The sequence below is a fragment of the Schistocerca serialis genome, chromosome 1 (assembly GCF_023864345.2).
Source record: "Schistocerca serialis cubense isolate TAMUIC-IGC-003099 chromosome 1, iqSchSeri2.2, whole genome shotgun sequence".
Lineage (NCBI taxonomy): Eukaryota > Metazoa > Arthropoda > Insecta > Orthoptera > Acrididae > Schistocerca > Schistocerca serialis.
Genome location: NC_064638.1, coordinates 538,850,490 through 538,873,820, shown reverse-complemented (window position 1 = coordinate 538,873,820; position 23,331 = coordinate 538,850,490). Strand labels below are relative to the sequence as shown.

The following is a 23,331-nucleotide window of genomic DNA, read 5'->3' as shown; positions in this document are numbered from 1 at the left end:
GTGACCACCCATTATTGTAAAAGTTAGTTAATAATTTAAATACACAAATATTAACAAAACAATGGAGATTAATAAGACAGCACTAGCAAATAATGGAATATCATGAAACAAGAGAGTGTAGGCCTCAGGCGACAAATTTTGGGAAAAATTTTATTTTTAGGTTAAGTATAAAATATGTTTTCCGATAAATTTTGTTTGTTTTTTCACCCATTGAAGGACTACTTTGTTTGCAAGAAATGTGTAAGACATTGATACAGGCATTTGAAAAAGCATCAATTCTTTTACTTACATATTCCATAAGAGTCCAGCTTCTGCATTCATAGAGAAAAATGAATACATAGCAACAAATCATTTGCATTCTCAGTTGCATACTAAGATTTGATCTTATGGAAAGTTTTTCATTATGATAAATTGTCTCCTGGTCTGTTCTATTCTAGATCTGATCTCTCTCTCGCAGTTACACAGCTCGCCCATCACATTGTCCAAGTACTTAAAGGAAGATACTTGTTCAATTTTATTTCCTATTATTGACAAGGTTGTTCGAAATTTTCTCTTGATCTTGGAAATGTTGACAAACATGCCAAATTCTTCACTGTGCTGGGCAAAATTGTTGATCATGTGTGAGGGTGAAGGTACATAAATTGCAGTATCATCTTCGTACCCAATATTGTTAATTATCTTTCCACTTATAATGATCCCGATGCTTTCTTCTGCCAACTCTTCTCCGAAAAATGCTTCGGAGTAATTTGATTCTACACAGCCCCCCCAACTTCCAGGAACTTTAGACTTATTGAAGGGTATTGCTTGAGCTAGGCACATTAGCAGTTAGCAAACAATGGATGTTACCTGACTGGAAGGGATAGGCTGCACGCATCAAGTCAGAGACCCTGTCAACTTGGAGGAACTTTAATTATATTGAATGACGCTGCTTACTAATTGCACTTGTTTTACATGCATGTAGTTCTATGCTAATTATTTTTATTAAAATTAATAAAAAAAAATATTTTATACTGAACCTAAAGGCAAAATTTTGCCCAAAATTTGTTGCCTGAGGTAAGTGACCTCTTAAAAAGTTCTTGTTTCAGGAAGACTAAGAGTTCTTGTAATTCAAGCTGTATGTTACTTTTCAGAACAACTTTTTCCACATGGTAATAACTAAATAAGAGCAGTCAAATCTTTCCTCATCTTAAACAAAGATTTTATTTATTCTATGAATGTGTATCTATAAACAAAAATGACAAAGATTCCGAAAATCAGTTAACATACCAAGAGTAGTATGCAGTGTAAATGAATACAGGAACGGGAGAGGACAGGAGAGTCGAATCTGGTACTTTTAAAAATACTTAAAGGAATTGTTACTTACTTTAGGCAGTGAACTTGGGCAGGAAGCTTCTCTTCTAAAGAGCGCAGCTGTTGATAGGCACTCTTGTAATCTTTAGATTTAACCAGTTTACAGACAAGTCCACATTGTTCTGCAAAATCTATTTCCTCACATTCCATGTCTGTTGATGTGTCATCTAGTAGGGGTATAAAAGAACACATTTACAACATAACGAAATTTAGCCTTAAGAAAAATTGGAGAATAAAGTGATCACTACATTTACAAAAGAATAATTCTCACACTGGCTACCTACAAGGTCATTAAATGAATATTAAAAAAAATTATTACTGCCCCATATTAGCATCAGAACATATATATTATAGGATCATTTTATAATCTTACAGGATCTGCTAGCTTAATACAAGGAAATATAAGTCACATATACAGACATACAAACATAAAAACGTGTTAATAGGTAGGGTGGGTTGCCACCTGTGGCCTTGTTGAAAGAAACATTCTGGTATTTGCCTACAGTGATTTAGGTTAACCGCGGAAAAACCTAAATCAGGAATCTGTGACATGTTTTCAAAAACATTCTGATCACGACAGAAACGAATGCCTGTCATAGGTCCAAGATTGCTTCCTTGTTTACAAGTCTACACCAGAGGTAGGCAGTGTTTGCTCTCTGCTACTTCCGCATTTGCTGCTTTGGCAAGATTGGATTCCTCTTCCTGGACTAAAGCAATGGCTACCACGTCACCTCCAAAATCTAACCGATGACCCGCAGCCCAAGGAACTTTGAGTGATTGGATTAATTTTTAAATGTTTTCCGAAGAAGGATCTTTGAATTGTAGAGCTTTCAGACACACTTCCTTATGAGGAACCTCCCAAATAACTGTGTCCCAAATCACCACTTCAGCATATGATTTCTTATTTCCAGGAGTCACAAAACATTATTTCCTACTGAGTCCCTGCAGCTTGGCCACTTGTGTGGGGTACAATTGATAAGGCTGTTTACGACATCGATAAGAAACCACATGAGATGCAATGACACAGCAGTGGTGGTAAAAGTAGGTAGATAACAAGGCACACATTCAACAAAGGCCAGTTGTGCTGATTCTCTGAGAGTGGCCAGATCACATGAAAGCTGGTACGTACTACGCGAGTTCCACGATGAAAAAGGGATTTAAGCATGGTTGGATCTGTTATTTGGATTGCAGCGAAATGCTGCCATTTCTCATGTCTCCATAACTTGATATTAATACTCACCATATAGCGGAGATGCTGATCCGCGATAGGCACAATAGAAAGATTCATACAATGATAGCTTTCGGCCATTAAGGCCTTTGTCAGCAGTACGTACACACACACACACACACACACACACACACACACACACACACACACACACACACACACACACACACACACACACACACCATTGTTTGATTTAACTTGATATTAATGCGATTTCATCAGACTCCTCCAACCCAGGAGTATCCCCTAAGGAACTGTTTATCACTCTCACTTTGTGCGACAAAGAAGTTCAGCTACATGTCAATACATGCATGTCAATACATGCACCTCTGTTGAACTTTCAAACATATCTATATCTCTGTGTGCCACAGCTTGTCACTTGGTGACATATAATAAGTAAAACATTCGCCTTAAGGGGCAAATCACGAACAAGGCATCATACAAACAGGCTGCATGCTGGTACACCTTTCCTGGGGTTCAGGGCCCTTATACAGAGAATCTTTTTAGTCCACGATGCTTCTTCAGCTTTCGAATTTGTCATCAAAGACTCTGCCCACCTGGTCTCTGAAGAAATACTGTTTCACAAACTGAATGACCTCAATAAGGAATACTCTAAAGAGCTTTTCTGGTGGTCTGGGGAACAAGACGAACTTTATGGAGCACATCACTTTAAAGAAGTCAGCATGCCTCCACTTGTTCTGTGTATGATCTATGCCCCTTGCATTATGGGACGCTGTCAACCCACATCTGTGAGAGAATGCTGGTAGTTATTGTTAGAAAGCCACGGGGAAAACTGTGCCAGTGTGGAATTTTTAAGGTTAGTCAACTTTCAGAAATCAACATTTATCCCATTCTGAAATCTGCAGTTGTGGGAGAACAACATTTTTCAAAATTCAACCTTGGGGTGGCCAGTGCCCCAGCCATTTCTCAGGAATTCCTCGAAAAATTGCTGCAGGACATCCCAGGATGTACAAATTATCTCAGTGACATTGTGGTGACAGGATCTACAATGACAGGACACTTAGCAAACTTGTGGTAGCTGCCAAAGGCCTGAAACATAAACTTGAGAAATCAGTTTTCTTTCAACCATTGGTGGAATACCTAGGGCACTTATCTCCTGCGATTGCATTCAATACACACACAGGCCGGTTGAAGCAACCATCGCCGTTCCTCACCTCGGGAATCAAAAGGAGTTCCTATCTTCCTTGGGGAAGATCACATATTACAGCAAATTCATCCCAGGTATGGCGTCAATTATGTGTCTGCTAAACAATCCTCAGAAGAAGAGCATCCTTTTTGTCTGGTCAGAAGCGTGTGAGCAAGCTTTCACATCTCTGAGGTAGGTCCTCATACAAGCCCTGTTTCTTGCCACATTTCAACCATGTAAACAGTTGGTGGAGACAACAGGCATCAGGGTTCCCTGACTAATGGATACGAGGGCAGCTTTTGTGTCAAAGATACTCAGTGCTATGCAAAAGAAGTATTCGCAAATCGAAAAGGATGCTCTTGTGACTGTCTTTGTGCTGAAGAAATTCCATGTTTTCCTATATGGATCATAAGCTGTTACTCTCCCTCTTTGATCCTGCAGCAAAGCTAACAGAGGACTGCCCACCACCTCCAGCACTGGGTGCTTTTTCTCAAAGTTACCACTATGAAATTCACTTCAAGAATACCAAATAACACGCAAACACGGACACCCTTTTCTGTCTCCTGTGGAACCCTGACCCATTTCGACCAAGATGAGATCTCGTGCTTCCATTTGGATGAAGAGGCTCGATTGCTATCACAATGACACATGTGGCAGCAGCGATGTCGAAAGACATCATTTTACAACAGGGGCAGAGGTACATCTAACAAGGCTGACCTGGCGAAATTCCTGGACAAGATTCTAACCTGTTCTGCCATTATTTTCCCCTTTGCCACTGGTTCATCCTGCTGGGTGGCGTGATGCCCCTCATTACTGACCAACAATCTCCCTCGGTGGTCCCACAGTCAGTACTGCAGCTCCTGCAGCAAGATCACTGGAGAGTCCTGGGCACTGAACTACTCACCTGGCATCATGTGTATTGGCTGAGCTTAGACCAGCAGGTCTACCATCTTCTTAGCAACTGTTCTCAGTACGAACAGCAGCAGCCAGCATGCTGGCAGACATTCCCTATCTGGCCAATACCCTCCAACCCATGGGAGAGCATTCATGTTGATTTTGCTGGATCCCTCTTGGATATCATCTGGCTGATTGTCATCGATGCACACTCAAAATTTCTGTACATGGTCAACTGTTGGTCCATGAGTGAGGAAGCCACAACTGCTACAGTCGGTAGAATCTTCGCTACTGAAGGTCTCGCACTCAAGAACTGCGATTCTGTTCTCAGGTTTTCAGCGGGTACTGCCGCTGCAACAGCATTCACCACCTGTTGTCACTGCCGCCACCGGCATTTGTTTTTCCTCCGTCGCACGCTCTGAACCCTTTCCTCCTGCTCCCGAGATTTTCCTGCCTTCAGACTCTCCGTCCTGTGAGACACCCACAACCCTGATCTCACCTTTGTGTTTGTAGGCAGTCCAAAATGGACTGGATATCAGCAAACAACCAGGCCCCACCACCACTGCTACTGTTCCTGTTCCCTTCCATTCAGCATCACCTACCGCACCTTTCAATGTAGCCAGTCACTGCTCAGTGCTTGCTCTCATTCAGTTCTGGTTCAGTGTGTAATTCACGTCATCATTGAACTATTGTAATTGTTCTTGCCATATGGCACACCGAAAATTGTACTCATTTGTTCGAGCTTGTACTTGTGGTCAGAAAATATACTTGTTCCTGCAATGACAGAGTGTAAAACACTGCACAGTGAGTTGCAACACCAGGTCCAAGTTGTATTGCCAGTCAAATACTGCGGGCAACATGTTCATGACAGGGACTGAGGCAGGGGGGACAACTAATGCAGGAAAACCTTTCCAGTTAGTGCTGGATAACAGCAACTTTAATCGATGAGCAGCATCACCATCCAGAACCAACATCTCCCTATGATTTTGTAAATTACGTCTTAGTTGCCATTCTCTGTAAAAGTTATTTATTTGCACTACTGCGATTTTGGCTATATGGTCAGTATCATGTGGTATAATTGCGCTTTGGCACACTTCAAAATCTGAAAAACGTCTAGCATGTATGTATGTCATGATCGTATCTGTATACTGGGCCTATTAACATAGGTAACATAAACTCACCAAATCACTACTTGTGACATGAATTTTCACATAAACAGTACACACGAGTAGTGATTTGGTGCAATTCATGACAGACCAAATATATGGACATGATAATTCTGTGGATACATCCCAGAAGATTTTAAGATACAGGAGGGGCGGGTGGGAGGGGGGGGGGGGGAGGGGGGGGAGGGGGGGGGGGACCACCCCACCACCACCACCACCACCACCACCACCACCACCACCACCACATGACTGTGATCCTGAACCGTGAAATATTAATGTCGCTACACAGTAAAGAAATGAATGCTCTAAGATTGAGTATAAACCTAGAGAGGATCCTAAACCCTCAAGCAGTACTCAAGGATGGGCTGCATTAGTGTTCTACAAGCAGTCTCCTTTATAGATGAGCTATACTCTCCTAAGACTCTTCCAATAAACTGAAGTCAACCATTGACCTTCCCTACGACTGTACTTATGTGCTCATTGTATTTCATATCACTTTACTGTAGAACACGAAGACAAAGAGAGGAGTTAAAAATGACTACATATTAGTCCAAATCGACGGAAGAGAAGACAGCCAAAAACAGGGACGTGGAGAAAGGTCTATAAAATATGCCACAGAGAAACGGAGGTCACTAACTAAAAATTAAATGGCCTTCACCATACAACAGATAAAAAGTAAAACACAGTTGACAGTCCATACGTCGTTCGCTAAAATGGCCAAGAATTCAGGCAGCAAACACAAATGAGAATCTAAGTGGTTTAAAAAAGTGTATTCCGTGAGGAAATAATGGACTGTCAAAGGCTGAGTGCAATGAGTACAAACTGGTGGGGGAGCACCACTTAACAAATGGCGATGACTAAAAAGATATTGCCCGATACATGCCTGGAACTTAAGTATCTACCGAGACTGAACAAGACCATCCTCAAGTAGCAAATGAGAAATGCTATCCTCAGTACAAGTAAAAAAGATATTTTTTAAACCATCAAATTCTGACAACCAATTGTGTATCAGACACTAACACAAAAAGTGAGCCAAGGGAATATTTTTTGCTGGTAATGGATGCTGCAATGCAGGAGCCTATGGTGTTTGTATAGGATTCGACAAGATTTTGCCCTGACATAAATCTAGTATACATCTGTAGGCTTTTACAGCTGCAGTAAAGTTTCCAGAAAATTCTTCTGCACCGAAGACCATGTAATGCCATAAAATAACGAATCAACATTTCAGTCATTATTGTAACTGTGTCTCAAGAGAGTATGTAATTCTACAGGGACAGTAAATTTTAACTATTAATACACTGTATAATTCTTCCATCTATAAGACCTTAAAAGATACAATTAACATTCAGTGTGTGATTGGATCCAATATGATGGCTATTATGAATGCATCCAATCATATGACAGATTTTTTTATGGACATTTTAAAGGAACTCTAGGGGAAAAGTTAAGGCAATATATTAATAATTTGCACTTACTTGGTTGTATTATGTACTCTGATGAAGGCCACTTGCAATAGTGGATGAAGTAATTGTTCATTGTTGTATTACATGACACTGTTTACAACCCAAAAGAACTATACAGCAATAAATCTATTAAATCAGGGACAGTGAGGCAATGTAAAAGTAATTGCATAAACACATAATTAAAAGTGCTTAGGAAAAATTACACCAAGCTCAATAAAGAAGAGAAATTGATTTGTTGAACTGCCTGAAGTAGTTATGCAACTTTTAAATACATGTACGAAAAAGATATGCGGAAGAGCTAATTAGTGTAGGTGCAATACATGGGAAAGCTAAAGTAAAGAGATTTTACTAGATCATGCAATGGTATCAAGATGCATCTGAACTGTTAAGGATTCTTTGTTAATTAAGAAGTTAATATTTGGTTCTTATATAAACCACATCCATGAAGTACAATGGTCAATAACTTTATCATCTTTAATAAAACATTAAATCTCAACTGTTATCTTTGCAACATAGCTCACAACTGTGGACTAAATAAAACTCCTTTCAAAACTTTGAATTCTGGACAGGAGCTTTGACAGAATCAATACCTATTACACAGCAGTGTTCAGTTAATTGTCGGTCCTGTTATGCAACCCTGAGAAAAGGTATTTGCAAATTTTAGACAGTTGTAGGTACAGAGAGCTGGCTAAAGCTGGAAATAAGTTCAGCTGAAATTTTTCCAAACGATCTAACAGTGTTCAGAAAGGATAGATTAAATACAGTTGGTGGTGGAGTATTTATTGCTGTCAGAGGTAGTTTGCCCTGTAGCAAAATCGAAGTAGATAGTTCGTGTGAAAATAGTATGGGTAGAGGTTATACCAGACAATCTGACTATACTATTAATTGGATTGTTTTACCGACCCCGACTCAGAAGATATAGTTGCTGAACAGTTCAAAGAAAACTTTCTTCGCATTTGAAATAGGTACCCCACTCATACAATTATAGTTGGTGGAGACTTCAATCTACCCTCGATATGCTGGAAAAATTATACATTTAAAGCCGGCGGCAGGCATAAAACATCATCCGAAATTGTACTGAATGCTTTCTCAGAAAATTATTTTGAACAATTAGTTCATGAGCCCACTCTAAGAGTAAATGGTTGTGAAAGCATACTTGGCCTTTTAGTAACAAATAAACCTGGGAAAATAGTGAGTATTGTGATGAATACAGGGATTAGCAACTACAAGGCACTTGCTGCTAGGCTGAATACCGTAACACCCACAACTATCAAACAAAGTACATCTACTTAAAAAAAAAAAAAGTTGCTAAAATTGCCCTTAATGCCTTTTTAAGAGACAGTCTCCACTCCTTCCGATCTGATCGTGTAAGCGTACAAAAGATGTGGAATGTTTTCAAAGAGATAGTATCGACAGCAACTGAGAGATATATACCACAGAAATTAATAAGTGATAGTACTGATACCCCACAGTACACAAAACAGTTAAGATCGTTGTTGCAGAAACAACGAAAAAAGCATGCCAAATTTAAAAGAACACAAAATCTCCAAGATTGGCAAAGTTTTACAGAAGTTCGAAATATAGCGCTTACTTCAATGCAAGATGCAGAAAACCCAAAGAGATTCTGGTCATACATAAAGCACACCATTGGCAAGACACAATCAATACCTTCAATGCGGGATAAAAACGGTGAAGTCACAGATGACAGTGCCACTAAAGCAGAGTTATTAAACACGGTTTTCCAAAATTCCTTCACCAAAGAAGATGAAGTAAATATTCCTGAATTACATTCAAGAATAACTTCCAAGATGAGAAACATATAAGTAGATATCCTCGGTGTAACAAAGCAGCTTAAATCACTTAATAAAGGCAAGGCCTCTGGTCCAGACTGTACACCAGTCAGGTTCCTTTCAGAGTATGCTGATACAATAGCTCCATATTTAGCAATTATATATAGCCAATTGCTCACAGAAAGATCCATACCTAAAGACTGAAAAATTGCTCAAGTCACGCCAATACCCAAAAAAGGGAAGTAGGAGTAATCCCTTGAATTACAGGCCTGTATCACTAATGTCGATTTTGCAGTAGGGTTTTAGAACATATACTTTAATCGAAAATTATGAAGTACCTCAAAGAAAACGATTTATTGACACATAGTCAGCACGGTTTCAGGAAATATTCTTGTGAAACACAACTAGCTCTTTATACTCATGAAGTAATAAGTGCGATCGACAGGGGATGTCAAATTGATTCCATATTTTTAGATTTCCAGAAGGCTTTTGACACCGTTCCTCACAAGCATCTTCTAACCAAACTGCGTGCCTACGGAATATCACCTCAGTAGTGCGACTGGATTCGTGATTTCCTGTCAGGAAGGTCAAGGTTCGTAGCAATATCCGGTGCTGCCCAAGGAAGTGCTATAGGCCCTCTATTGTTCCTGATCTATATTAACGACATAGGAGACAATCTGAGTAGCCGTCTTAGATTGTTTGCAGATGATGCTGTCATTTACCATCTTGTAAAGTCATCAGATGATCAAAGCGACTTGTAAAATGATTTAGATAAGACACCTGTATGGTGCAAAAAGTGGCAATTGACACTGAATAAAGAAAAGTGTGAAGTTATTCACATGAGTACTAAAAGAAATCAGCTAAATTTCAATTACGCGATAAGTCACACAAATCTGAAGGCTGTAAATTCAGCTAAGTACTTAGGGATTACAATTGCAAATAACCTAAATTGGAACGATCACATAGATAATGTGGGTAGAGCAAACCAAAGACTGCGGTTCATTGGAAGAACACTTAGAAGGTGCAACAGGTCTACCAAAGAGAATGTTTACACCACACTTGTCTGCCCTATTCTGGAGTATTGCTGTGTGATGTGGGATCCGCATCGGGTGGGATTGATGGATGACTTCGAAAAATTACAAAGAAGGGCAGCTCGTTTTGTATTATCACGAAATAGCGGAGCTGGTGTCACAGACATGATACGTAAAATTGGAGTGGCAATCATTAAAGAAAAGGCGTTTTTCATTGCGACGGGATTTCTCATGAAATTTCAATCACCAGTTTTCTTCTCTGATTGCAAAAACATTAAGGCGTTTTTCATTGCGACGGGATTTCTCATGAAATTTCAATCACCAGTTTTCTTCTCCGATTGCAAAAACATTCTGTTGGAACCCACCTACATAGGTAGAAATTATCATCACGATAAAATAAGGGCTATCAGGGCTCGCACAGAAAAATTTAAGTGCTCGTTTTTTCCATGTGCCGTTCGAGAGTGGAATGGTAGAGACAGCTTGAAGGTGGATCATTGAACCCTCTGCAAGGCACTTTATTGTGAATAACAGAGTGATTACGTAGATATAGATGTTAAACCAACAACGGAAATTTTTATCCCTGCACAAAGCCACAAGGATCACACATGCTGATTTGTAAAACTACAAGTAATATATCATGTTTTTTCTCAACAATTAGCTCAAGCAAACTCTAGTGTTTGCAGGAGCAAGTAAAATCCTGCAAGTCAATGAAAGACAAGAGTTTGCTTTAATTATGGGCTTGTGATCACAAGAAAGCATTTCTTCACAATTCATTAACCACAAAGTGGAAGCAATGGCCCATTTCTGATCACAGTAGCATTTCGGGATATTATCCAAATGGTGCAACTTATTTGTCATTGAATCAATGGGTGGTTTCTAAAAATAAAGACTGGAAGAATAATGTATAAGGATGCTGTTTTTTACCAATCAAGGAATAAACATCAAAAGAATCAGGATAGTTGAAACGAAGTTGCATTCCAACCTGGATTTCCTATTGCTCAAAATTTAAAACCAGTTTCCTATCTTCATCACTGTCTTGTGACAACTATGACATACTTATGTTGAGTCTTCCATAAACAGGAGCTCCAGTTTGTTTGTTCACATGTTCTCAAAAAGTGTAACCATTGGTTATTTGAGGATGACTTATTGTTGTTAAAAGATTAAATGCACAATCTTGACATGTATTAAAATTGTGGGGAAACACATTTGTTAAAAAACTGCAATGGAAATTAAGTTAACGAAACAGTTGTTTCCTCTTGCCCTTCATGAAGATACATGAAATGAAAGAACTATCTCAAAATTTTTGTCCAGCTGCTTATAGGTGGTCTGGACTAAAAGAAAATATCATGAATAATTTATGCATTGTCGAGATATTTTTATAACAAGAGATTTGTGCTCACATTTTGAGAATTAACAATGACTTATCAATTAAAGAAATTATTGTCCATATCTTCTTAATGAATATTAAGAACAACACTCTAACCTAACAAAACTGTCATGAAATTTGCGCCACTTTCACTTTTCAGGGTTGTTGTACATTAAGAATTCTTAGCTGACAGTCATCATTCAGAATAACAATAAACTTACAACTTGTACAAACAGGTGGCAAAGAGGAACCACAGCAAGCTGAACTAGGGAAGAAGTGATTTTGTAACAAGAAGAAAGCTACATAAAATCAATTATGCTCTTCAGTTGATAGTAACAAGAGTAATATCCTAATTTTTTATATCCAAGTAATAAGAATAAAGGAAAAATCCACCTGTGACTATGAGCCAAGGATCATCTGCTTATATTTCTTGAGAATGTTCACAATTGGAATGATAGTGACTGTAGGTAACAGCACTCAAGCATGGTGGCATCTCACTTCTGGTCATGGTTTATGAGAGGAACCAAATGTGGACTGATACAGAAGCCAGATGAGGTGCACAGGATTTCTAAGAACTGAAAATGCACGTAACAGCAGTTTGGAAGTCATTCCCTTCTGCCGATTCTGTTTAATCAATCATTAAAGTTTAACACTACACCAATAGTGCAGTAAGCAAATATGATTAGAGCAATTGAAAAGATGGGAAAAAGGAAATGCACTTCATGGAACAAAGAGAGTACGAATCAAACTGATTTAGGAAAACAGTGGGAGAGCTCAATAACGAGTAGATTTGAGCTCTGCTGGTGTTGACTATGCCTCTGAGATTACACCTTTCACACTTACTTGCTCAGATTGTATTGAAATAGTAGGGTTACGGAAACAAATTACTGTACTGAATTTACAAACACTGTAGAAAGTTATGCACTGATCAGCCAGAACATTGTGACCACCAACCTATTATCAATATAAAGACATCCAGGCGATAGCAGTGTCACCTGGTGAGGAATAACTGCTAGCCAAAGAGATTTTGGGATTGCAGCCAGTCGTTGTGAACTTCATTCCACGATATTTCAACTGGACACTTGCCAGTCACCTTCATGTGAGCCACTGAAGACACGAAGACATTCTCTGCTCCGCCTTATATAGCACACTGATAGTACTGCTGGTGAGTCAGAGTCCCAGTGACAGAAGGACCACACCGCCCGGTCCCAGTGGCAGTGCCCTCACTGGTGGAACTGCAAGGATCAACTGTCTCTGACATTGTTGTTCATTTCTGTAAATTCCTGCCTTCCGAAAAAATTATCCTTCACTGATCCCAGCAGGTCTGAAATCTTAGATGGTGGGTGGAAAATCACCTTCACCTGAAAATTATTAGGGATTCTTGCTATTTTGAAGAAAATATTTCCGACGAAGGGAAGAAAAGCTAGGGACTTAGCTGGTGCATTCTTCCCTTTATCCACTTTCCATTTCATGGTTTTGGCTGAGATGCCCTGTTAATTTACTGGGTCAAGTATCCATTGTCTCTCTGAACACGTCTTTAAATGTGCAAGTTTTTTAGGTAAAATATCTGCATCTGACACTGTATGTGCACTGGGTACAAAGATTTTAAGCACACTCATGGTTTGTGATGGGTGACGGCAACTTGAAGAGATTAAGTACAAATCATTGTGAGGTGAGCTTACAGTAAACAGAATGTCTGAGAAAGCCTCACTTTTCCATTTAACCAAAAATTCCAGGAATTGGAGACAACTATCTTTCTCTAATTCCGTAGCAAATTGAATATTCTCTTGACTGGAGTTATGATGATGTAAAAACTCCAACAGCTGGGGCCACAATACAAAAGTACCATGCATGTATCTCCAAGAACCAGTTGGTTTAAGAATTGCTGATTGAAGTGCTCTTTGAAAATTTTGAGGAAAGGTCACTTGAACCAGCCATTCTTAAACCAATTGTTTTTAGGAGATATGGAGATGATACTTGCATAGTGTGGCCCCATGGGCAAGATAAGTTAATGGAGTTTTTACATAATGTTAATGCCGTTCATGAGAAAACTGCCATTCATGAGAAAATTGCCATTCATGAGAAAATTCGATTTACTATGAAATTACATAAAAATGGTTGTCTCCCATTCCTGGACGTTTTGGTTGGACGGAAATGACATTCTGACAGACACCCCGGCTAACAGCTGGATAATGCATGGAATTCCTATCATCTCCAAATGCCATATGACTGTGGCAAGTGGGAATGCCAGACAGCTAATCTTTGCAGTTCCACCAGTTAGGATGCTGCCACTGGGACTGGGCAAAGTGGTCCTTCTGTCACGGACTCTGAAGCATGCACGGCAAGACTATCAGCAAGCTAGACGAGGCTGAGGGGAGAAAGTCTTCGTCAGTCTTTGATGGCTCACTGGCAGATGACTGGCAGGTTTCCTGATGAAATATCATGGGATGAAGTTTACAAGGACCGGCTGCAATACTGAAATCTCTTTGAACATTAAGTCCGCCAGGAAAATTTTAAATTTCACAACTGCTAGCCAGACACACACATGGTGCATGTAGTATCAGAGGGTGTGCTGTCCATTTGTAGAATGTGGAAGTGCGCGATCTAAGTTTGACCTAGGGCAGGGTGTGATGGCCGGGGAGGAGTATTTTGGAAACCACACAACTTGTCAGGTGTTTGAGGTGTGCTGTGGTGAGTGTCTTCAACATGTGGTGAAACCAAGATTTTAACCATGTCCAGACATAATGGGGTTGAGCGGCCCACCCCTCATTACAGATGTCCGACCTCATAGGCTGGGCAGTCTGGTAAAACAAGACAGGCAGTTCCGTGGCGGAACTAACATCAGACTTTAATGCTGTGCAGAGTACAAGTGTGTGTGAACACACAGTGCACTGAACACTCCAAATGATGGAGTTCTGCAGCCAGCAACCCATGCATGTTCTATTGTTAAAATGACAACATTAGCAACTACAATTGGAAAGGGCATGTGACCACTGGCACTGGATGTTGGTGCAGTGGCAGAGCATTGCATGGTCTGATGAATCCTGATACATTCCCCATCACACTTATGGGAGGGCACGAATCCGTCATCTTCCGGGGGAATAGCTTCTTGACACCTGTTCTGCGGGATGGAGACAAACTGGCAGCAGCCCAATTATGCTCTCGAGAACATTCATGCGGGCATCCGTGGGTCCAGTGGTGCTTGTGCAAGGCACCATGATGGTCAAGGAGTATCGTACACAGGTTGCAGACCATGTACACCCCTTCATGACAAACATGCTTCCCAATGGTAGTGGCATTTTTCAACATGATAATGATCCATATCACATGGCCACGAGTGTGATGGAGTGGTTCGAGGAACATGGTGCTGATGTGCTGGCCTCCCAACTCGCCAGATCAGAACCTGATTGAATACATCTGGGATTTGATTGAATGTGGCATTAGAGCTCACTGTCTCCCCTCCCCAGAATTTACAGGAATTAGGTGATGTGTGTGCATAGATGTGGTGCTCGCTACCTCCAGCGACCTAGCAAGGCCTCATTGCTTTCATGTCATGATGCATCGGCACTGTTACTCATGCCAAAGATGGACATACTGACTATTAGGTAGGTCATCATAGTGTTGTTCTGGTTGATTAGTGTATATACCAGGTGTCCCAGGAGGAATGGTCAATATTCAGGTATGACAGGAACGATCACTCAAAGCAAAAAAGTCTGGTGAACATGGGCTCTAAAATGCATACTTTAAGAGCTATGAGCAGCTGTTCAGTAGAAAAGACGTGTTTCAAGAGTTAAGATGAACCACTGCTCATAGCTCTTAACATATGCATTTTAGATCCTGTGTTTACCACACTTTATTTGCTTTGAATGATAGTTCCTATCATATCCCTGAATAATGACCACTACCACTGGGATGCCCTGTGTGTATCTGTGTCTATACTGATGATGACGACGACGACGACGACGACGACGATGATGATGATGATGATGATGATGATGATGATGGAAACTGAAGGACGTAACAGTAACCAGTCCCTGTATAGGAGAGAAAACAGTATATTTTTAGAAACAACGTGAAAATAAGATATTCACCTCATTTACATGGGGCCTACCAAAACCAGACTATGTAAATTGATTTCCCAGTACCGCTTTTTGGGTGTCATGTAAACACTTCAAAATTGATTTTGGAAATTGTTTCTAGTTGCCAGTTTTCCATTTCCGCTATTGATTTTTGCTCGCATGTAAACACAGCCATTTTTGCAATGTTAAATCTTGCTCCCAGTATATTCAGTTAATATGGACTTATTGTGCATTGAAGGAGAACCAGAAATATTGGACTGAGCACGAAGCGGTCTACCTGCAATATTTAACTGAATGGAATAACTGAATCAGAAACTGGATCAGCTGTTTGCCAGAAGTCTTATTTAACTAAGCTTGGAAAAAAAAAGGGGACAGTGAAAAAAACGGTTTCTGAAATTTGGTCTTCATCTTTTGGAAGATGTGGCACATGCAAACGTAGTGATTGCATATCTGGAGGTAAGCTACACATGTTAAATAAGTAAAATGTTTAATTATTAAATTATAACTACAAATGTATCTTAAAATTGATTTATTTAATCATTTTTGTACAAACAGTTATATTGTGAGACGGAAAAGTAGTTCTTAACTACCAGTTGCTGAGAGATGTAATCTGGAAAGAGTACAGAAAGAGAGAAAGGAAGAAAAGATCAATTCTACCCTGTTGTGAAATGTTATTTTGACTGTCATCTTTCACTTCTTTCTTGCAAATTATACTTTTTGGCTCTGGTTATTTGGCAATTCTTTTGAGAAATAAGATTGATGTTAAATATAGTCCTACCATTTAGTTTTACAATAAATTTCTAGTGGTGTCTGACGACAAAGATCTAGATTCTGTGTGGTAAGTATTAAGCTCTTTAGTGAGAATTGTACCTATATTTGACATGCAAATTTTTAAAGTTATGGTCATTGCTGTGCTTTCAAAACAAAAAATTTGAAAACATATGCAAACTAGACATTATGTATGTTGTCACGTCTGTAACAGTAAGACAAACAGACAAGAAGAAATAGTGAGATAAATTCACAATGAGAGGTGCAGCATTGGAACAATAAATCTGAAATGCTGAGAAAAGCAGTAGCTCCATAGCTATACAGTTGGCTCATCAATGTGAGATGCTGAGAAAAATCAGTGGCACCATATTCCCTAAAGAACATTATGCTATACTGAATATTAGAATTTTGAACACACATGCTGCTCAGCAACAGTGAATGTAAATGACTGATCTGAGAACATCAGCAAATCATTTGCTGGTATGAAGGTTTATTAAAAACCATTGACCTTGTTTTCAATAACTGTAGAACTGTCTTCTTCAGGAGTACATGGATCTACCGAGGAATTTTTTCACATCATAGTTAAAAAGAATTATCAAAGTGTAAAGGATGTTCAGTAAATTTCAGAAGAAATGGCTTGTTAACATGAATCCATAGCCACTAGTTCTTAGAAGTCAATTTAAGTTGCCCAAACAGGACCATTCGGTTCGTCCCTTAGTTAACGGCATTGGAAGTGCACATCTCATATTAGCGAGGCATCTCCATTATAAAATCAAAGAGACTTTTGTTTTTGAAAATAAGTTTTCTGCCAAAAACTCTGCTCACCTAATTCATAAAATGACAGTACAATGCACACCCTGCACTAGATTGATTGACATAGTAAGTCTTTGCATGAATGTTCCCATAGATGTGACATTAAATATCCTCAAGAAAAACTTACAGCAACATAGAAAATTACCTGTAATGCAAACTGCTGAACGAACAAGTTTATTACAGGCTATTCTCAAATACAGTTATTTCGCTTTCAATGGCAAAATATGCGTACAACAGTCACACAGTTTACAATGGGTTGCCCCTTGTTGGAACCCTTGCTCACATTTTCATAAAGCCTCTTTAAAGTTTTTTTTCCGTTTCCAATTCAGAATTGCTAACTAAAACAAAATTCTATACTCACTATGTCGACAACATACTTTTTGTCTTCAATGGCAATGACCATGAACTAGATTAGTAGTTTGGCATTTTCAACATGTTTCATGATGTAAATTTCTTACACAAATGAAGTACAAAATGAAAATGCCACTTAATTTTCTTGATTTCACAATTACAACAGTAGATAATAACTGCAACTTAAATATTTTCCGGAAGCCTAAATATTTGGATATTATTACTTCAGCTGATTCTGCCCCCCCCCCCCCTCTCCACCCACACACACACACACACACACACACACACACACACACACACACACGTCTTTCATTCAGCTACTGACTGCGCTGTATCAATGCCCCCTTCCTTGATTAATTTACAGAATGAAATTGCCGTTACAAAATCTATTAGCATCAACAACAGATACTAAAATTTAGCTGAAGGCATTGTCAACAAGAGAACCACTAACAAATATTCCATGTTACATAGAAATACACAAGACACCAACAAAGTGGAAAATAGTAAATGAATTTCTAGTCCTTTCCTAGGAAACGTATCCTATAGGATAAAATACTTATTAGCAAATAAATACAAATGTAACGTAACCTCCTCCACTGACAACAGCTTACAGAAAAACATTGCTTCTTTCCTCTGAAATTTGTCATTGCCAATATGTGATTTTATGTGTAAGTAAATTTTGTTTATTATATTTTTATCCAGTGGTTTTATAAATCCTTTACCTCTTGATTCTTTTTAACTATGATGTAAAAAATTTTCCTAAGTAGATCCATGTACTTCTGAAGGAGACAATTTTATAATTATTGAAACCATAGTCAAGGGTTATTAAATTAACCTTTTTACCTGCAACTGGTTGGCTGATTTTCGTCAACCATACTGAATAACTGACTAAAAGTTACTGCGTTACATCCCCTCTCTTGTGTTCCTTATGAATGGCATTTACTGGGAGTGGGTGGGAGGAACAACTAGGGTACTGAATTTATGAAAAAGTTCGTGTGCACAGAACCACTTAAAGTTTTGTTGAGACTGAGACCAAAAAACTTCACAAAGCTTAAACATCCTTCTGATGTTCACTGAGAATTAATTTCATCAATGAAAAGCATAAACCAATGTGTATCTTATGTTTTAATTTTAAGAATGACTCGCTTTGCAGTGGGGTGTGGGCTGTTAGGCAATTTGACAGATTTAAACTGCTTGCTGGACTGGAACTTGAACCTTGCCTTTGGAAAGAAAGACTGGAATTTAACATCTTGTTGATGAGGTCAATAGAGATGGACCACAAGTTCAGAGCAGAGAAGAAAACTGTGTGTGCCCTTTCAAAGGAACTATTCAGGTATTTACCTTGTCACACAGCGTGATGCGCACCATCCTTTACAGACGTATCTTGAGATAACCAGCGTTTTCTACACACTGTCTGTAGATGCCACCTGCTGTGTTATATTTTAACGACTTTGTCAATTTAGGTGGTCACACCAGTACTCAGTGCATCAAACTGGATTGCCTTCATGCGTTTTTTGCTTATTTAGCATTCTGATTTTATTTTCGTAAGTCAGATACTCAAAGTTCCTCCTGTTTTTAGGTATGGGCATCCCAGAAAACTGAAGGAAATGAATGAATCCGAAATACTTTTAAAGGTTACTGAAACGATTACTCAGGTGTTCCTACTGAGAACACTGTGTAAATTCATGTTTTTAGGGTTCTGAGGATGCTTACAGTGACAATAACATCAATAGCCCTCTAAAGAAGCATAAGGTGGCAATGTTGTCAAGTGATTCTGCCAATACCAATAAGGGAGACTCAATTCTTGTGAAAGATTCATTTCATCACATGTTAACCCTTTTGAGATGTCGCTCTAGTCTCACTCTGGCACTAGCTACGACAGTGCATTCGTGATACTCGGGCACCATACTGAATGTGTTATACAATTCAGGGAAATCATGGGGAACCTAACCTGGAAGGTTGGATGAGGATTTGCACCATCGTCCCCCCAAATACAAGTCCAGTGTGCTAACCACTGCACCATGCCACTTCGTTTTGCCTTTTGAGGGTAATGCTCTTCCAGCTGAGTTATCCAAGCATAATTCACGACTTGCAACTTCATACAATCACTTCAGTCAGTAGCTATTCCCACCTTCCAAGCTTCAGAGACATTTGTGATCTGTCCGTGTGGTGTACGGACAAATTCAGTTTTCTAGTGCTCAAATAGCAGCTTGTGGTTTCATTTTCTGACATTACTTAGTAGTATCACCTTCAGCAAAATCAAAAAGACCCATCTAGTTTTAGAAGTGTAGCTTTATCCTGCAATGCCATAACAGTATAGTTTAAAAATTATAGAGCTGCTAATCAGTGCTTGCATTTTGCTGTTTGCCTATGTGATGTGCAGTAGTGTTCAGTCAGCTAGTGCCAATGTGTCAGCTCCCACTTCTCATTTTGTGACACTGGTTAGTAGTGGCAACATCTTAAGGACATCACATCTACATCTACGTCAACATCAATACTCTGCAAATCATACCCAAGCATCCGGAAGAGAGTTCCTTGAACCGCTTTCACAATAATTCTCTACTACTCCTATCTTGGACAGCATGCAGAAAAAACGAACACCTGTATCATTATGTGTGGGCTCTTATTTCCTTTTTTTATTATGATGCATCATTTCTCCCTATATACATCAGTGCCAACAAAATATTTTCGCATTCAGAGGAGAAAGTTGGTGATTGAAATTTCATGAGAAGATTCCCCCGCAACAAAAAAGGCATCGGTTTTAATGATGTACAACCCAAAATCCTGTATCATGTCAGTGACAACCCCTTCCTTGTTTCTCAATAATACAAAACATGCTATTCTTCTTTGAACTTGCACAATGTACTCTGTCAGTCCTATTTGGTAAGGATCCCACACCACGTAGAAGTACTCTCCAAGAGGATGGACAAGCATAGTGTACATAGCCTCTTTAGTAGATCTGTTGCATCTTCTAAGTGTTCTGCTAACAAACCACAGTCTTTGGTTCACCTTCCCCACAACATTTTCTATGTATTCTTTCAAATGTAAGCTGTTCATAATCACAATTCTTAGGTACTTAGTTGAATTTACAGCCTTTACATTTAACTGATTAATCGTGTAACTGAGGACTAGCGGATTCCTTTTAGCACTCGTGTGGATGGCCTCACCTTTTCATTATTTAGGACAAATTGGCAATTTTATTTTTGCACCATACAGGTATGTTTCCCAAATCTTTTTGCAATTTGTTTTGATCTTCTGATGACTTTACTAGGTGGTAAATGGCAGCATCATCTGCACATTCTACGACGGCTGCTCTCCTAAATCATTTATATCTCTAAGTAACAGTAGATGGCCTATAACACTACCTTGGGGAACATCAGAAATCACTTCTGTTTTACTCAATGATTTTTCATCAATTACTACTCTGACAGGAAATCACGAATCCAGTCACGTAACAGTCGATACTCCATAACAACGCAATTTCATTACACGCCACTTGTGAGGTACAGCGTCAAAAGCCTCCTAAAAATCCAGAAACACAGGATCAATTTGAAATCCCTTGACAATAGCACTCACCACTTTGTATGAGTAAGGAGCTAGTTGTGTTTCATAAGAACGATGTTTTCTAAATGTGTGTCGACTGTGTGTTAATAGAATGTTCTCTTTGAGGTAATTCATAACATTTGAACACAATATATGTTACAAAATCCTGCTGCATATTAATGTTAGTGATATGGCCCTGTAATATAATGATTACTCCTCCAGCCTTCCTTGAATATTGGTGTGACCTGTGCAACTTTTCAGTCTTTGGGTACAGATCTTTCATCAAGTGAGGAGTTGTATATGATTGTTAAGAATGGAGCTATAGCCTCAGCATACTCTCAAAGGAACCTAATTGGTACACGGTACAGACCAGAAGCCTTCCTTTTATTAAATGATTTAAGTTGCTTCACAACTCCAAGGATACCTACTTCTAAGTTACTCATGCTGGCAGCTGTTCTTAATTCAAATTCTACAATATTTACTTCATCTTTGGTGAAGCAATTTCCAAAGGCTGTGTTTAGTAACTCTGCTTTAGCAGCACTGTCATAGATAGTATTTCCTTTGTTAGTGTGCGAAGAAGGCATTGATTGTGTCTTGCCACTAGCATACTTTAGATATGACAAGAATGCCTTTGGATTGTCTGCCAGGTTTTTAGACAGCATCTCCCATGGAAGTCGGCGCTAAATTATGAACTTCTGTAAAAGACTGCCAATCTTGGGGAATTTGCATTCATTTAAATTTGGCATGCTTTTTTGTTGTTTCTGCAACAGTGTTCTGACCAATTTTATGTACCAAGGGGGATCTGCTCCATCATTTGGTAATTTATTTGGTATAAATCTCTCAACTGCTTCAAGCCACATCTGGTCTATACTTACTGGCACATTGTTAATTTGGAATGAGTCGAGATTGTCTCTCAGGAAGGCATCAAGTGAATTTTTATCTGCTTTTTTGAATAGGTATATTTTTTCTTTCTTTTTGAAAGATCTGGGAATTACAATATTCAGTCTCTCCATGACAATCCTTTATCAATGCACAATTTCGGATGATGTTTTATGCGAACGTCCAGATTTTATCATGTATTTTCACCAACATACTGAGGGTAAATTAAAGTCACCACCAACTACAATTGTATGAGTCGGGTATTTGTTTGAAATTAAACTCAAGTTTTCATTGAACCTTTCAGCAACTGTATCATCTGAATTGGGAGGTCAGTGAAAGGATCCAATTATTATTTTATTCCGGTTGCCAAGAATGACCTCTACCCATACTAACTCACAGGAACTATCTTCTTCAATTTCGCTACAAGATAAACTACTACTAACAGCAACAAACATGCCACTGCCAACTGTGTTTAGCCTAACCTTTCTGAACACTGTTAGGGCTTTTGCAAAAATTTCGGCTGAACGTATCTCCAGCTTTCAGTGCGTATAACTATTTGAGCATTAGAGCTTTCTATTAGCACTTGGAACTCTAGTATTTTTCCAGCACAGCTACAACAGTTTACAACTGTTATACCGATGGCTCCTAGATCTACATTCTTCTTGTGTTCGACATGCACATTAAGTCACTGAAGCCCTTTTTTGTGTTTCCCTGAGACCTCTAACCTAAAAGACCGCCCAGTCCACGCCACACAGCCCCTGCTGCTTGTGTAGCCGCCTCCTGCATGTAATAGATTCCTGTCCTATTTAGCAGAACTAAAATCAAACTATCCTATGGTGCAAGTCGAGGAATCTTGCAGCCTAAATGGTCACAGAACTGACTGAGCCTCTGATTCAGACCCTTCACTCAGCTCTGTACTAGAGATCCACAATCTGTCCTGTCGATTATGATGCAAATGGTGAGCTCTGCTTTTATCTCACAAGCAAGACTGGCAGCCTTTACCATTACTGGCAACCACTCAAAACCAGAGAGAATCTCATCCACTCTGAAGCGGCACACAACACTGGTATCAACGAAAGCCACCATCTGCAGTTGGCTGCAACCTGTGCTCTTCACAGCTCTCTGGAAGGGCCCGTTCCACATCTGGAAATGACTCCACACGGTATGCACACAAGAGTGCACATTGGCCTTCTTCCCCTCCTTGGCAGTCAGGCCCCTAAGTGGTCCCATAACATGATTATAAATGGAGCTCCTAACTAATAATCACACCCTCTGTGATTGTCTGGGTCTTGCAGGCTGACAGGTTTCCTCTGAAACAGGCCAAGCAGCTGAATCTGGCTGAGGGTCAGTATCGGCTGCAGACAGCATCTGGAACCTGTTTGTCAGACTAATTGGGGCTGCCTTACATTCGGCTCCCTGTGAAGTCTTTTGCCATCTGCCATGCCCCGAGGTGACCTCATACT

General features: G+C 39.4%; 1 protein-coding gene across 5 annotated transcripts in view; it reads right to left on the bottom strand.

Annotated features, from left to right (window-relative positions):
* LOC126474991 (condensin complex subunit 1) overlaps positions 1 to 23,331 on the bottom strand; it is a 213,738-nt gene that overhangs the window by 110,618 nt on the left and 79,789 nt on the right. For all 5 annotated transcript variants that reach the window (XM_050102534.1, XM_050102540.1, XM_050102548.1 and 2 more), the window contains one exon: positions 1,364 to 1,517. In XM_050102534.1, coding sequence (XP_049958491.1) covers positions 1,364 to 1,517 — 154 coding nt within the window. The remainder of the gene's footprint in view (positions 1 to 1,363; positions 1,518 to 23,331) is intronic.